Genomic DNA, 16,049 nt, shown 5'->3' with positions numbered 1-16,049 from the left:
CAAAAACTGGAAAATACAGAGAGGTATAAAGAAGAGAGTAAACGCTGCCCATAATCTCAGCAGCGCCCCCCCAGTCTAACCAATTGTATTACAGTGGTTTTCTTTCAGACTTTCACTTACCTATGTAGTTTACATTGTTGAGATCATACTTGGTGTATAACTTGGTGTATAACTTACATAATTTACCCAGAGTGAAAATCAATGCATCTTTTGAAGCTTCCATAAACGCTTGACTACATTTAAATAGAGCCAAGTCACACATTTGCCACTTTCTATGACTTTGCAACTCACCAACTTCTGCCACTCGGTTTCTTCATTAAAGAAAAAAAGAGGCAAGTGGGGGGCAGGAGTCAGACAGCTGTCCTGCCTCCTCCCGAGGACGCCAGGACCCTGGTGCGTATACTTCCGTGCAGACACCTGGCCTGCCTGCCCTAACGCTCCCTGATGGTTGGCGGGCACCGCAGTTGACCCTTGAATGACGTGGGTGTGAGCTGCGTGGGTCCACTTACACAGGGTTGTTTTTTGATAAATGCAGGATAGCACTTAAGTGTATTTTTTCTTCCCTATGATTTTCTTCACATTTTCTTCTCTCTGGCTTACTTTACAGTACATTTAATACATATAACTTCCAGAATATGTGTTAGCTTACAGCTCATGTTATCTGTAAGGCTTCTGGTCAACAGTAGGCTATTAGTAGTAAGATTTTGGGGGGTCAGAAGCTAGACGCAGATTTTCAGCTGCAGTAGGGTGGCGGTGGCACTTCAAACTTCCATATGTCCAAGGGTCAACTATATTTGAAGCATGAGTGAAAGAAAAAAGGGAAGATAGTTTAGATGTCTTACCCAAGTCATTCTTTCTCACATGAAATTCTTCTGAACACATTTTTTTTCCAAATGCTATAGCATTGTCCTTCAAAGTTTCTAACATTTAGAATTTTTATAACCACCAAAACTTTTATTCATTTCAGATTGGCCACATTGACGGAGATCCTAGTCGCAAAGGAGCATTTCCCGTATCATTTGTGCACTTTATTGCTGACTGAATTGCTACTGAACAAAAACACTTCTTTTAACAGTTGTTATGTTCCCGTTTGTTATTGGTACCACAGCTCTTGCCAGATGACCAGTGTCATGAAATGTATTGTCCGGTAGCCCACTTTCTCTAACTCCGCCCTTCTGTTTTACAAACTCAAAGGCAACTTGTATGTATAAATGGTTTTTATAATTTGTGGTTTTCATAAAATACTGCCATACTTTTTATTAGGGAAAAACGGAATTTCCTAAAAGGTGAACTGAAAAGTTATTTTAACTCTACGTAATCAAGATCGTCAATCTACAGAATTAGCTGAACCTGAAAGTGCGTATTAGAAAGACTTTCTTCCAGCCTTTCCTTGGCCCACTTCTAGAGTCAGTGACCCTTTAGTGCAGTTTTCTAGGAAGTCAGTAAACTTGCTTTAGAAGTAACCCAGCCCTGGACTTTCTAGATAAAATGCTATCAGTTCACCTTTAAAGACTTTTTTTTTAAAAGACACATTTAAAGATTTCCTTCGAAATCCACCCAAGGTTTAGTTAAAGCAACTTGGAAATTTACATGTTAGCATTGTACTTTCCAGCCCTAATTTGTGAGGTTGCAACTCCCATTGTATTCTGCATGTGCGTGTAGCCTGTTGTGAACAATCCTACCTAGCAAAACTACCCATGGTTTATTACGGCATATGGTTATAGCGCTAATTCAGTTCCACGTTCTATAAACCTGCATTTCCTGAATTTGGTTTAAAACTAAGGATGATGGATTGCAAAAACAGTACTTTAAACTAGTCTATATGCTTTAGGTGTTTTGGAATTCGCCTTCTCGACCCTCCTCCGTCACCCAGCTAGAGCACTGTGGTGCAGACCCCACTGTTAACACACACTTGCTGTTCCCTGCTGAGTGTACCACTGCCTTCCCTTTCCGGCTCCCGGGAATGTTTACTCAATTTAGTGTCTTGTATTGATATACTATACCGACAGGAATGGTAGTTATACTGTCTTGAACTCGAATCTGTCCATTTGTTTGTAATCAAGAGCATATCCGGAATCTGTAGGTCCCAGGTAATAAAAGACTCCCGAACAGACATCCCAGTTTCACGACCAAGTCCATCACGTCATTCTTAAAACTGAAGCTACTGGGGGAGGGGGGATTAGGTTGTGTGTGATAAAATCAGAATTCATTAGTTTCACGAACTTGACTGTCATACCTCTATTTAGTAATAGTGAGCATAAGATTCATAATAGGAATATTGGACATTTTGGCACTCTTTCAGAATAAATAGGCCAATAATGCCCACTCGGATTTTTGCCAGAAGTGAAGGGATAAGCTTAGGTCTGGGCTTGGAAAGTGAGGCAGTGATGCTTTCATTGCATGGTGATGAAGGTACATTTGATTGGAGCAGCCCGTCTTTATTAGACAAGACTCTTCTAAGTGCAGAGCTTTTTTTTTTTTTTAATCGCATTGTACTTTTTGTTGCTATTATAAAGGAAAACAGAACAAACTGGAATGTTTTACGACGTTGTGTGGCAATTGCTTTTTAAAGCCTTTCAAAGTTCCGGGTAAAAATGTGTTAGATCTGTAAGTAAAGTTTTTTTTTTTTTTTAAAGCACTACATCTCTTTTCACTAATTGTTAAGTTCTGTTGTTTGAACCCTTCATTTAGTTAATTCCCTCATAGATTTAAGAAAGTAAACAGATATTTTGCACAGTGCACTTCTTATGTATATTTTAACACAGTCCTCTTGCATCTGTGTCTTATAATCAGCCTTTTGACTACTTGGTACCAGCTATCTAAGGAATTCAAGTTGATTCTCACCAACATTTCAACACCAGTCCCAAACTAATCTATCAGGTTCACTGGTACATAAATATCTAGGAAATATCTTTTCCAGTTGACAATTTGGTGGTGCTATTGTGCAGTAATTAATACTACTCTTGCCAGAGGAGAAATTATATTAACTTCCCTGCTAACATCCTTTCCTAGTTATTTGCTCTTTGCAAATTAAAAAACAACTGAGAGGAAGGAAAACATTGTAGATAACTATTTATATTTAAAGTTTACGTTTCATGAACTTAGCTGCAGGATTCTGGCATTTTGCATGCCATTTTCCGTCAGATCTGACTTCTAGGGATGAGGACTCCAACACGTGCGCAGACCCCCAGGTCCCGCGTGATCTGCTACGGGGCGGAGAGCGTAATGTGCGGCTTGGAATGTGATTTGAGATGTATGATACTCGATTCATTCACTTGATGACTTCAGTCTAGTTGCAGCGCAACTGTGTATATTGTATAACCTAAATCAATTCTTATTTTCGTTGTCCTCACCACAATGATTTATAATTAGAGCATGTTCAGTAAGTTGACTCCTCCTGTTAACTAGTCATTTGACTGGAAAAAAATAAAATACTTTTAAATGGACAGAGTGTTATTTTTAATGTTTTCATCCTTTAAGCACTGCATATTAAAATAGTCCTTTAGAAAAACCCACTAGCCTGACATGAGATGCTTTCTACACTATTTAACATGCGCGGTGATCGTTCTTCTCTGAACTCTGAGGTAAATACTTTGGTTTACTAGCATGCCATCCTGACATACACTTTTTTTTTTAACACTTTATTTATTTATTTATTTGACAAAGATAGAGCCAGAAAGCACATGAAGCGGGGGAATGGCAGAGGGAGAGGGAGCAGCAGACTCCCTGCTGAGCGGGGAGCCCGACGCGGGGCTCGATCCCAAGATCCTGGGATCATGACCTGAACTGAAGGCAGTCGCTTCACCAACTGAGCCACCCATGCGCCCCGTGACGTATACTTTTAAAGCCTTACTTTTAGTGACCTGAGTTGGCAGCGTTGCTGTTCCAGACCAGCATGACCAGAGCTCCCAGCCAGCGGGCCTACGTGCTGCGCGACAGGTGACAGGTCCTCCTCGGAAAGCCCTCTGTGCTCACCCACTCACTGCGTGCACATCTGGGACACTTAGGTGTTAAGCTCATTTGTGTTTAAAAGTGACAGAGGAGGGGCACCTGGTGGCTCAGTCGGTTAAGTGCCTGCCTTTGGCTCAGGTCATGATCCCAGAGTCCTGGGATCGAGCCCTGTGTTGGGCTCCCTGCTCAGCAGGGAGTCTACTTCTCCCTCTCCCTGTGCCCCTCCCCCCCAATCCTGTGCGTGCTCGCTCGCTCGCTCTCTCTCAAATAAATAAAATCTAAAAAAAAATAAAAGTGACAGTTGAGGTTTCTCTTTTAGTCCCAGAAAGTAGACAACCTCACTGAGAGTAAACGCACTGTAATAAGACACATTTTATTAGAAAAGCAAATGATCACTATTTTATACACTGCATTTCTTCAGAAAATCTCAAGCCGAGGATCATAGTAGTTCAACAGTGCAGGCTGAAGACCACTGCCCTTCCACATGAAGTCTGCTTGCACTTGACTGCGGAATTCAAGCTTTCTCAGATGTTAGCACAGAGTCAAAGGCGGTGGATAAAACTTTGCAGATGGCTTGTGCCTGTTCCTACGTTAGTGAAAAACATACCGTAAGAGACTTCACCAACTTCTTCCTGAATTAGTGTGGCCAGGCAAGGTATAAATGTGACCCTCTTAACACCTCCCCTTCCCCCGCACACCAACAGCTTTGGGAAGCTCGGGACACACCATGTCCCCTGGCCGCCTCCTGCGCTACCTCCAGAGGAGCTCCTGCGGGGTAACGTGTAGGCCCTGGGCCTTCGGGAAGGTGATGAGTCAGTGAGATGACAGGTACAGAACAGCAGGGGCTTCTGCTCAAGGGGGACTCGCCACGGTTGCCTCCCCGGCGTCGTGTCTGCCTTGCCCTTGATGCCCTTGAGATCCCGGCACAGGTGAGTGCTAACCTGGCCCAACCACTGAGAGCCCGAGGCAGGTCTGGGCAGCTGGCTGACCACGGGCTGACGGTCACCCCCACTCTGCCGGGCATCAGATGCCTCGTAGGTGGCACCTCTTCAGCCTCTGAGAAGACCATCCGTCTCCTCTGGTTTGACCACCCCGCCTGATGAATGAGACCAAGCAAGGCAACGTGAAACCTCACCAGGCTGCTGCACTGATAGACCCAGAGGCTGTACTCCTCGTTGCTTGCGTCGGTGGTCTTCAGGGCCAGTAAGCTTTTTCCTGCCCCCAGACCATCATCGTAACACACCATCCGGATGATTAAATACAGAGCGTGCCGATGTAAGACATCCTGCAGAAGTCAGGAAAAAGAAAGGTCGAGACTCTTTGACATACTGGCATTTTCTGTGCAGCATTTACTGAGGCTTTAAACAGAGCATATCTGTGGTTCTGGCAGAAAACAGTTGTATAGGTTTTTTTACCCCTAAAGGGACATTCCAGAATGCTCAGTTATGGGGCAGTTTGCCTTCAGGCTTATCCCTTCCTACTAAAAATTCCAGAAAGACAAGAGTAAGATCTGAGTTCACGGTCCTGTTCTTTGTGCCCAGCATCCAAGCTGACGGCTGCTATGAGCTGGCACGGGGCCCTAAGCTGAAGCCGCATTAGGGGCCAGCAGTGGGGGGTGTTGGCTGGGGCCCTACCATCCAGGAAAAGCAAAAGGAGGCCTCTCTTCATTCACCCTAAGAAATCGGTCATTTTTTAAGACCTGGTGCCAGGAATGTTTACCAACCAACAGTTCTGCAAATGAGCAGAGAGAACAAGTGGGTCCTTAGCAGCCTGACTCCCAAGTACCTGAAACCCACTTTTTCCCCTAATAAATTCTATTACTTACATACTGATCTGATGTTGATACTTTTATACCATACTTGGAAACTCCCATAATAAATTCTTCCTCCATTGGAACGAAAGGCAACTTTCCATCTTGCTTTAAAGTAAAAATAAATCACATGAGCCCGTTAAAAGTATGTTACATTCCTTAAATCTGATAAGTTTAATATCTGGCCATCACAAATCCAAACCCTTTCAAGAATGCAGGGTACACAACAGCCCAGCAAAAATTATTCCTCAAAGAGGCAGAAGAAAAACTGTCGCCATGGTTTTGTTTTGTTCTCAAGGTCCACAGACCTGAGCAAAATTCACATGCATCTGTCTGGATGTTAGCCCTAACTGCAAATGGAGATCCCTCTCAGAGATCCCAGTGAGGCTTAAATATTTACATTAGAAAAGTAAAGGTATTTAGATTTCAAAATACTCAAAGCTTATGCTGATGTCAGCACAGGAAACCATCAGGAAATAGGCTGCAGGAACCCCTCTTCAAAGCCAGTTTACTTCCTATGCGGATGGTAGGTGTCTGGTTGCCCCCAAATCCCGGGGCTGTGGGCTTGATGCGCGAGTACTTGGAAACAAAACAGCAGATGATAGCTTATGTCTTCCCTAGCAGATTATCCTGGTTTATCCCCTAAACCAGAATACTGCCTTACTTGTCTAATGCATGATAAAACAGAAAGAGTGGGCAATCAGTAGCCGTTCCATACTGTAAATACCTGTGTGGAACCATTCGCCTACATTAAAGAAATTCTGGTAAAGAAGCTGCATCTGCATGCCTTGATTCTTGGGTCCCCATGTGGCTACGGTAACCTCTTCCAGTGATTTCTCACAGTAGGGTTCAACCATTCCAAGAATCAAAAGATGGGATAAAACTAACGCTACTGTATTAATGGCATTTTGACAAGCCCGAAGTCTACAGTGATCCGAGAAACTCAGCAGTCCTGAACAGAATGAAAGTAATCGTCACGCGCTTCTGGGGGGAAACATCATTAGCAATCTTTCAATGTAATACTTAGGTGAGGTGTTGCTTGCACTCATTGGAATGACAGATGCCAAACCAAACGCTGGGACACCAAGTCCAGACTACCAAGAGGTCTCTGTGAAATGCACATTCGACTGGCTGGTTCTCCTCAGACAGAAGAGACGTCCTGTGCCTTACAAGGGCACGAAGCATCGTATTTAGTGATCCCATTCTCCACGATTCACCAGACCAAACAGACTTCAGAGTCACCAGCGCTCTAAGAACTGATAAAGGAATCTTTCTATTGTGGTAATACCCCTTGCTAACACAAAGATTCCATTTTCTGGAAACTCAGGAAGCAACCTACTTGGCTCATCCACTCCCACACTGGCAAGAGTACAGATCTTACAATATTTCATGCACTGACCTTACATCTTTGCTTTGTCTTTGATTTCATTCTTAATTTTCCTTCATGATCATTTATTTTTTTTTTTTATCTTGACTGGGATATGTTTTTGAAGCCCACCTCACCTCAATCCTTGTTGCTAACAGGGTGTGAGTGCATTCATAGGTCATCACCACTAGGGGGCAGAATACTGAAGGAGCTGCGACTAATTCAATGGAGATTCAGTAAGGTCTGCCAGTCTGTTTTAAAAGCCAGACCTATGGTGTATATAACCCGTCACCGCACTCAGCTCCTCATTTAAACGAGGAAGTCAGTTGGCCTGAAAAAAGTAAAAAGTGCTGTTTTTGAAGAAAAGAACTCTGTTCCCATGGGACTCCGTCTCTAGGCACCTTATGACACCTATGATCACAGCGTTCCGTAAATATTTTAACAGTGATAAAAGCGTGGAACACCTTTTTCCAAAGCCATGAATTTATTCTCTAGGATGTTCTAAAATTTAAAAAAAAAAGTTTTTTTTTTACCTGGGCAACGTCTATATAATTTATGAGGTCTAATGGTCCTTCGAGACTTTTTCCTTCAGAGAATTTCAGTTTCTCAATGGCACCAACATACTTTATTCGAAATTCTGCACAGGTATCTGAATTGTTGTTACTTTGTCCTAAAGGTGAAAGAAAAATTGTAACAGTAAGACTTCAAAAGAAATATCTGCATTACAGCGTGCCCTCAATCCCTTCGCAAATTTAAAACAGACTGTGTCATCAGAACTTGAACTTTAATGAAAATAAAAAAATGTTAATGCAAGATTACTTGAAGTTATAGGAAAGAACTTGGAATTTAACCTCTTCCTCAGTGACTTGCAATATACTAAATGTATAAAAATCTCAGTAAGAATAAATCAAAACAGGAGAAAAATAAAATGCCGACTACATAATGATTGGGTACCTTCATGGTACATTAAGATATTTAAGCTTTTTTTGGTTTCTTCTCCCTCTTTACCATGTTCCCTGTTAACTTGTTTTCCTGATTCAGCAAACCTGGTCTACCTCTCCCAGTCAAAAAAAAAACAATTTTTTTTTCTTCCCTGCGGATGGAATAATGCCAGACAGGAAGTCCCTTCACATTAACAGATGTTAAGTTACCTGACATGGCAACAGGCTGAAGAAGTGTGTGTGCTGTAAAATCCAGCCAGGGCCGATGTGGCCACAATGCATTACATTAGCTGCCATGTTAAGGCGATACTATGTGGTTACTTTTAGGTTATGCTTATGTAAGAAAAGATGCCCACATTTTTAATACTTTAAAGGCATCGGGAAGCAAAAATAACAGACCTTATGCTACTATGTTCTCTTGTACATGATACGGTTCCTATCTTCATCCTACCCCTCGGTCGTCCCCACTTTTCACAGATTGATTAGTCTATGATCTTGAAGGGAGAAGTGGAAAGACTGTAGACAAGAAAAATGAATATTTTTTTGTATTTCCAATTGGATGCTAACTGTTCACTGGCCTGGGTTAGAAGCCACCTTTTGATTTCTAAGGAGCTACTAATTTCAGGTGGCTGCGTACACGTTTGCGAGGGTCTGTGACAGATGCTACCCTTAATTACCGTGCGCCCGATGTTTACTAGCTGCTGGGTCTCCGGGGAAGCGGCTCCTCCACCCTTTCAATGAGCAAGAGGCTTCTCCTACGTCCCACAAACAACGTAATTCCAATATAATTCACACTCTGCCATTCCTTGTCCTAAAAAGCTCGTCTGAAACCTCTAAACTGTTACCACAAGGCTGTCCACACACTGTTGCTCTAGGAGCCGGGAAGGGCCACTTGCCCACACGCACAGCGGATCTCGCCACCATCCTCACGCCCACCCACGTCCCACTGTATCTTGGGCCATTTTGAAACTCTTGTCCGAGATGGCAGAGGAGAAAAGGAAAACCTCAAATACACAGAAGTGTATTGTGCTGCTCTGGTAAAACTCTGAACGCCAGTTAAGAGCCCTAATAAATGGTCCAAGCCCTCTCTGTACCTGAGCTTTTGGTCGAATCCGTATCGAGACTGGCCACAGTGCTGGATCGTGAAAGCCCCCCGAGGCTAGAATCTACAGACTGAGAAACGACAAACAAACAAAAAGGTAAACAGAATTAGACACACTCTCTTCTCTCAAATTCTCTACTAAACATTTAAATTGCTTATCTATTACAGCTGAATCAACACTGACAAAGCAGGTCCATTACTCAGGCGGATCGACTGTGACAGATTTTCCTAAAGACGAATTCTACAGCAAACTCCAAAAAACAGGTAGTCCCACCTGCCCTTCCCAGAACACAACATCGGATAACTGTGCTGTGGACATTCCCAGGATGAACAAAGCTACTGCCTCTGCCTCCTTGAAAGAGCTGGTATTTGGGTATTTGGGTATTTGGGTCGGTGAAAATCTACACCTTGCTTTCACGTGATTTCCACGGAACCCAAAAGAACCCCGCGCAGAAAGCAGGCCGGGAGTATGACCCTATATAATAAAATGAGCAAAGACAGCCAGCAGGGTGAAGTGAATTACCCAAGGTTACATCCAGGAAATAGCCCAGCCCTCCGATCGAGGTCTCCTCCTCCCCATCCCCGTGCCTCTGCCATTAGTCTGACCTGGCCTGCTCGGTCATGCACCGGCCAACTGGCAGACCAGAGCACAGCTATCAGTGTGGATTGCAAAGGAAAACCAGCAAAATTGTTAAGCAAAACATGAAGAATCATACAGGTTAGTGGAGTATGTTCCACAGAACTAGGCTCTGGATATGCTTTGTTTCTTTAGAAATAACATTCTGGGAAAACTTTTGATTCAAAAAATTAGTCACTTCTTTGCACCTCAAAATTAGATTTTAAAAGAGCAATATACTCCAATTTTTTCCATGTTCAAGAAGTGAATCAAGGGGAATACAAAAATGTATCAGGTCTTATAAATGTCTTTTCCCTTTTTCGGTAACTGCCCTTCTTAGAGTATAATGTAAAATGAGCAGAGAGCTGTATGCACAGAGATGTTCCCCATAATCTTACGTGTGGTGCTGAACACGAAATAACGCACATACTCAACGGGTGAGGGGAAGGGAATTGGAATTTAGATGCTGTTACAAACAGACTGACTTCTGAGATGAGCACAGTCCTGAAGTGAGTAACAGAATGAGCTTTTGTGCTCCAAACGACTCCCCCACGCTGGAAGCACCAGTGCCTAGTGAACCTCTCTCTGCACGAGGAGAGCAGAAGGGAGAAGCCGGTCTGCTTTTCCCATGTTCAGAACAGACAAGGAAAGCTTCCATCAACCTAAAATAAACCTAACAGTCACAACTTGGCTTAGAGACCACACTGCGGTCACCACCGTCTTCAGGGTAAGGCCCTCGCTCGCAGCTGGCCCCCTCTGCCCCGCCCCAGCCCCACCGGCCACATCGGAGAACCCATGGCTTGGAGCTAACATCTCAAGGCGTCAGCAAGTCCCTTCGGAATCCGAAAATCTACCCCGCCAGCAGCGAGTCATAGAGTCTCCCTCTATCCTTTGTCTGGTCTAGAAAACAAGAAGCGGGCCTGACCAGTTTCCCAGGCTGAGGTCCTCACACCAGGGCTGCAAAGCCAACAGCAGGGAGGTTGTTGACTAGCTTCAGTTCAGAAACCTTCGAGAAAACTCAGTCTTCCCACGCTAAGGCAGGATTCCTAAAACGTCCAGTTTCCACACTGTGGCTAGGAGCATCTCGGCTCAGTGAAAATCCCGAGTGGCCGTCATGTGTGTCCTCATTCACGGAGGTGTGGCCACTGTCACTCGGTGTGGTGCCCGCGGGCTCCCCCCCCACCTCACCGCATCCTGGCACTGCGCACGCTCGTCTCTGAAAACTGTGAGAACCGAGGACTGGGTCCAGGGACGAGGACTCGGGCCTTTACGGTCCCTTCGCAGTCATACACCCCACTTCTCTAGAGCCCTAAACATGGCATTTGCCTCACGATCCAACTCATTTGCTATTAAGTAAACAGAATTCTAGTTATGCACGTGCACCCCGCACCCCGGAATTCAAGAGCTCCGGCCCCTGGACGGGCCTGCAATTTCGATCACGTAAAACATTTAAAAATCAGTGTTTCAGTGAGACCATTCAGACGTCCTGTGCCATCTCGGTTCATGAATTTAATCACTTCGGGAACTCTCCAGAACAAAAGAAAGTTAAATCAAGTGCAGAATGTGTCTCTAGTGCCAAAAATGAGTGTCAACATACACCTGGTCTGAGGACTATCGGCCGCTGTGCCGCGGTCAGTAGGCTTTGCGCAGAATCAGAGAAACAGAACGCTCACTGCTTTGGGACTGTGGTCCTGTTCCCAGCCCCTACCTTGCTCTTCGTACTGATCTCACTACTTTGGGAACTGCTACTACTGTGTCGCTTTTTGCCTTTCCGGAACATTTTTCACCATAGCGTGATCCAAAGGAGCTCCCCTAGGAGAACAAACGGTGGCGAGTTAGAGCAAGAAAACCACCTTGAAATCATTTACAATAGGAATAAAAACCCATCAATTCCTTCTCCGTCCGCGGTGTAGTCCTCCTACTGGAAACAGAAATCTTTTCCTTTGACCACCAAATTTGGATACTATTGCTTCATTCTTTCTTTCTTTTTAGATTTGAAAAATTTAACCCAATGCGTCAAGAGGACAGAAACCTTCCTGTTGCACCGATGGCTGTGAAAGGCACTGTTCTCAGAAGTAGCAGACACGCGTCATCTACTTCTCAAAATACTCGAGTGCCTCGCTTCTCTTTAATCAGTTCAAGACATTAGTAAAATAGGTGACATACTAGTTTACCAGCCAAGCCCCCCAGATTCAGTTGTTATCTCGGGTTGACATTCTGGAAATGGTAGGGCTTAGAACAGAAGACCTAGCTTCCTCTCAGAAATGTGCATTTTTCTCAACGTCTTGAGCTATCTTTAAGTAAAAGCTGACACAAAAACGTTCCCAGGCGCCAGCTCGCTCCTCCTCGCTCCCGTAAGGCCAGGGAAGGAGGTGACCTTAAGTTTTCCAGAGTCAGTCTTACATGTATCTTTTTTTTAAATAATAATTAATGCCTGGGAACAAAATTTATCCTTGCCCGTTTCATAGGACCACATCTATTATATTTGAAAAATTAACTAACCTGCATAACAGTTCACAGTTCAAACGCTTCCAAAGACATTGTGTCACTTTTAGCCTCACAACAATCTGGTGACACATTCAGTGCTTCAGATGTTTTTTTAAGGCTTTCCCTCGTCTGTGCTACACATTATGCTGGGGGCTCCAGGCCCCCAGCCTCAGGGGGCTTACAGAAGGTAGGTTATAATCTGCATTTTATCAGATGAGGGAACTGTGACCCATCTTTCAGGAGGCGTCATGAGTAGATAACCTAACAAATTTTTACCAAAGACTGGATCCTACAGAGGGAACAAGGGAATCGGCTTACGGTAGAAGGACTACTTTATGGTCTTCAAAGGTCCCACAGACAACAGTGTGCACAGAGAGCTTCCTCTCATCCTGACACAGTCAGTTCTTTTCAGAAAAACAAGGTACCTGATGAAGGAAAAAGAATGAGTTAATCATGGGGCGGTCACTGAATGTCCCTGCTCCCTGAGAAGTTTCTCCCACTCTATCTGGAGACCCCATTCTCAGTCCACTCACCAGGGTCTGACCTTAGGCCACTTGCCCAAGACTGACTCCCAAGCCCAAGCTTTTTCATTAGTCCCATCATACAACTTATTTCTATGTTTTTGCTTGATTTGTGGAGTAGCAAGAAAATCTGATTTGTGCACTCATTCCTGAGTACCCAGTGAGCACCTTTTAGACGCTAGGGACACATCAGTGAATGAGACAGATTAACCCCCTGACCTGACCTCAGGGAGCGCATTCTCAGAGGGACAAGACAGACCAACAAGAAAACCAAATACAAACACATTGCTAGGAACAACTGATATGAGGGAAACAAAAGCAAGTTAAGGATTTGCAACTGACGGAAGGAAGGGTGAGTGTTTTAGACAGAAAAAGTTGCTCTGAGGAAGTGAACCATAAGAAGACCTGAAGAAGGGAGGGCGGCCACGTAAGTGCGGAGGAAGAGCATTTGGGCAGAGAGTAGGGCAAGTGCAAAGGTCCTGAGGGCACGGGACTCCTGCAAGGAACAGTGAGAGGCCAATGTGGCTTTCACCGGAGCAAGAAGGAGGGAGAGGGACAGACAGAGGGATAGATGAGGAGAAAGATCCACAGGAGGTTTTGCAAACCACAACAAATGTCTGGGGTTTATTTTGAGTTTAACAGAAAGACTCCAGGGGCTGTTAAAAAGCAGTCAAGTGAAAGGATCAGACCTCTGTTTCAGAAAGATGACAGGCTGTGGGTAGAGAATTAGCTGCGTAGGATACAAGTACAAAGGGGAAGATGAATTAGCAGGCTATACGGGGGATCGCCTGCTGCCATGGATCACCCCGCATTCAAGGGATGCTCTTCAGTCAGGACGAGATGGCAAGAGAGCCTTATTCCCAGGTCTACACAAACTGGGTTAACCTAACAGCATAAAGCACCATGTTAGCGGTCTCTGATCAATCAAAATACTGATGGGTAGCATATTTAAGGACATTATATCCTAAAAAAAAAATATCTATATATACACACACACACACACACACACACACATATGTATTTCAATATATGTAACAACTTTAAATATGATTTTAAAATAAAACTTGATTCTATTGCTAGTGAAATGCTGAAGCTCCCTTCAAATCCTGGAATACTAGAATGCTTTGAAAATCACCCCACTGGTATTACCATGCCTTTGCAACTCCTTAAGACTTTCCATGGCCAGTCTAGGAGCCGAGAGAGAGGAAGACATGTTATTAAAGCCTTTGAGACCTGCTATTTTGATGCATGCTCTTAGGCAAACCATTCTTGTCTCTGGATTATCCGTGCATGAAAATGAGGCCAAAGATATGGATTGTCACTTGGATATTCCAAACTTGCAAATGCAAAAATGCCTGAAGCAAACCCTTCATCTTCCCTTTCATATCTGCTCCACCTCTCTCCTCTCTCTTTCAGTAAATTCTATTTCTGGTAGAAACCAGGAAATCATCAACTGCACGATGTCCTCTAGGCCCCACATTGACTAAAATACTAAGATCCACCGAATCTACCACCTGAACAGTTTGCTCACCCATGCGTCTAACAGGCCCATGCCATCACTAGACCATTGCTGCATACAAATACTTTTTCATCAGCTTATAAAAGCAGTGGATCGATCCTCAACCCATAACAGTGCACAGGTACACAGTCTGGCATGCCGTTTAAGGAATTCAGGTCCCAACGGGACTCCTTGCCACTTCAAATCTACCACCAAGCTCCAGCTAAAATGATTTCTTTAAAACTCAAATCTAATGCCATTAACGTGCTTAAAATCTTTCACTGGCTCACCAAAGTTAGAGACTGAAGTCAGAGCTCTCCTCCAGGACATGCAAGGTCCTGCATGGCGGGGCTCCTATTTACCTCTCCAGTCTCATCTTCCACAAACAGCTTCATAGATTATTCTCTAAGGAATGCAGAACGTCTCCAGGTTCTCAGCACGCACTCGGCTCCCTTTCCATGCTTTGCTCCTGCCATTCTGTCTGCCTGGAATGCCCTTCCACCTTTTATTCATTCGGCTAACTTTACTCACCTTTCAAGACTCTGTTCAGGCTGCTTCTTTGCTAGGAAGTTTTGGTTGGACCTCCAAGTTGGGCTAAGGGGCCAGTACCCCACAGCTTGAGCATACACCCTGATCGCAGCACGAGCCTGCTGTTGCCTACTTAAGAACTATCTCACTGTGAGCTCCTCAAAGATGGGGGCTAGGTAATTCATCTCTGTGTACCCAATGCCTGGCACAGACTGGCAGAGGACATGCTTAATGACCTGAAAAAACTTCTGGGAAGAAAACTTCCTGTCCCGAACACCTACCATGTGCCGTCCACTGCTAGGCGCTATAGATACCTGTAACCCTCGCTAAAGACCAGCAAGACTGCAGTGTCACAACCCCCGTAAGAAGTCAAACTCCAAGGGATTTGGCCAAGGTCGCCAGGCTAATCATGGGTGGGGCCAAGTTCGGAACCTAGAGAGGCCCACGCCAAAGCTCTTTCCCGACCCCACCCTACTTCCCACGCCTTCCGCACCGTTATGTTGTGCCTGCCACGTGCAGGTGCGCACGGTAACAGCAAACAAGACACTCTCCACCCGGGCCCTTCGCAGTGGGGGAAGGGGGGTGGAGCGGTGCAGAAACCAACAGGAGTCAGCACAAAACGGCAGTGCTCCTCACGCCCCACAAAGCAGAGCCTGACTCGGGAAACAGGCCCGCGGAAGCTCCCACGCCCGCCGCCGCATCCGACAGGACCGATCCACACATGACACCTGTCGTCACAGGAGCTGCAGTGCCACCCCAAACGGGAACCGGGCGCCGGGGCACTGCATCCTCCCGCAGGCCCGGCCCGCTCCTCAGCTCCCGCCCCCAGCCGCGCGCCGCCTCGGGGCCTGGGTCCCGGACCCCGGGAAGGCAGGTCCCCGGGGGGACCGCGGCCCCCCCCCCACCACGGCCCCACCCATCCGCCCTACAGCGGGCCTCCCCGCCGGCGCCGCCTTCGGGACCCGCCTTCCCGGGCAGGCTCAGCCCTGGTTCGGCCAGGGGCCGGCTCTCACCTCGCTGCTGGCCCGCCGCCGGGGCCGCCTGTGGTTGGGGTCAGACACCCACAGCCCCGGGAACTGACGCTGGGGCAGCCACTCCAGTTCTAATTCCAGCGCCAGCTTTTCCTGCGCCCCCAGCCCCGCCCGCCAAGCCCCGCCTCCGAGACGACGCGCAGGCGCAACCTGACCCCGCCCCAGATTTCCGGACGCCGCTGGGGGTGGAACCTCGCG

General features: G+C 45.7%; 2 protein-coding genes across 5 annotated transcripts in view; one reads left to right on the top strand and one right to left on the bottom strand.

Annotated features, from left to right (window-relative positions):
- ASAP2 (ArfGAP with SH3 domain, ankyrin repeat and PH domain 2) overlaps window positions 1-3,446 on the top strand; it is a 168,692-nt gene extending 165,246 nt beyond the window's left edge. For all 3 annotated transcript variants that reach the window (XM_045775983.2, XM_045775984.2, XM_087863872.1), the window contains one exon: window positions 968-3,446. In XM_045775983.2, coding sequence (XP_045631939.1) covers window positions 968-1,042 — 75 coding nt within the window. In that variant the 3' untranslated portion in view covers window positions 1,043-3,446. The remainder of the gene's footprint in view (window positions 1-967) is intronic.
- An 859-nt stretch (window positions 3,447-4,305) lies between these two features.
- Window positions 4,306-15,665, bottom strand: ITGB1BP1 (integrin subunit beta 1 binding protein 1). 2 transcript variants are annotated; one of them, XM_087863873.1, is made up of 8 exons: window positions 15,549-15,665; window positions 12,592-12,698; window positions 11,495-11,598; window positions 9,163-9,241; window positions 7,661-7,797; window positions 5,777-5,869; window positions 5,087-5,236; window positions 4,306-4,537 (listed from the first exon to the last, which is right to left on the bottom strand). In XM_087863873.1, exons 3-8 carry the CDS (start codon window positions 11,564-11,566, stop codon window positions 4,466-4,468), a joined length of 603 nt encoding a protein of 200 aa, XP_087719999.1. In that variant the 5' UTR covers window positions 11,567-11,598; window positions 12,592-12,698; window positions 15,549-15,665; the 3' UTR covers window positions 4,306-4,465. The 2 variants fall into 2 exon arrangements, with proteins under 2 accessions (XP_087719999.1, XP_045631947.1); XM_045775991.2 differs by lacking the exon at window positions 15,549-15,665 and adding an exon at window positions 14,824-15,524.
- Window positions 15,666-16,049: the final 384 nt, after the last annotated feature.

Source organism: Ursus americanus, chromosome 7, assembly GCF_024610735.1.
Source record: "Ursus americanus isolate L20-20 chromosome 7, mUrsAme1.1.p, whole genome shotgun sequence".
Classification (NCBI taxonomy): Eukaryota; Metazoa; Chordata; class Mammalia; order Carnivora; family Ursidae; genus Ursus; species Ursus americanus.
Note: the sequence above shows the minus strand (reverse complement) of the source record. Positions and strands in the feature narration are given on the sequence as shown.

Excerpts from the sequence above, each read along its gene's own strand:
- ITGB1BP1 (XM_087863873.1), bottom strand. The coding sequence starts at position 11,566 with ATGTTCCGGAAAGGCAAAAAGCGACACAGTAGTAGCAGTTCCCAAAGT. Across the intron at positions 9,242-11,494 it reads AGATCAGTACGAAGAGCAAG|TCTGTAGATTCTAGCCTCGG; the intron begins GTAGGGGCTGGG and ends GTCGTTTCTCAG. Across the intron at positions 5,870-7,660 it reads ATTATATAGACGTTGCCCAG|CAAGATGGAAAGTTGCCTTT; the intron begins GTAAAAAAAAAA and ends TTTACTTTAAAG.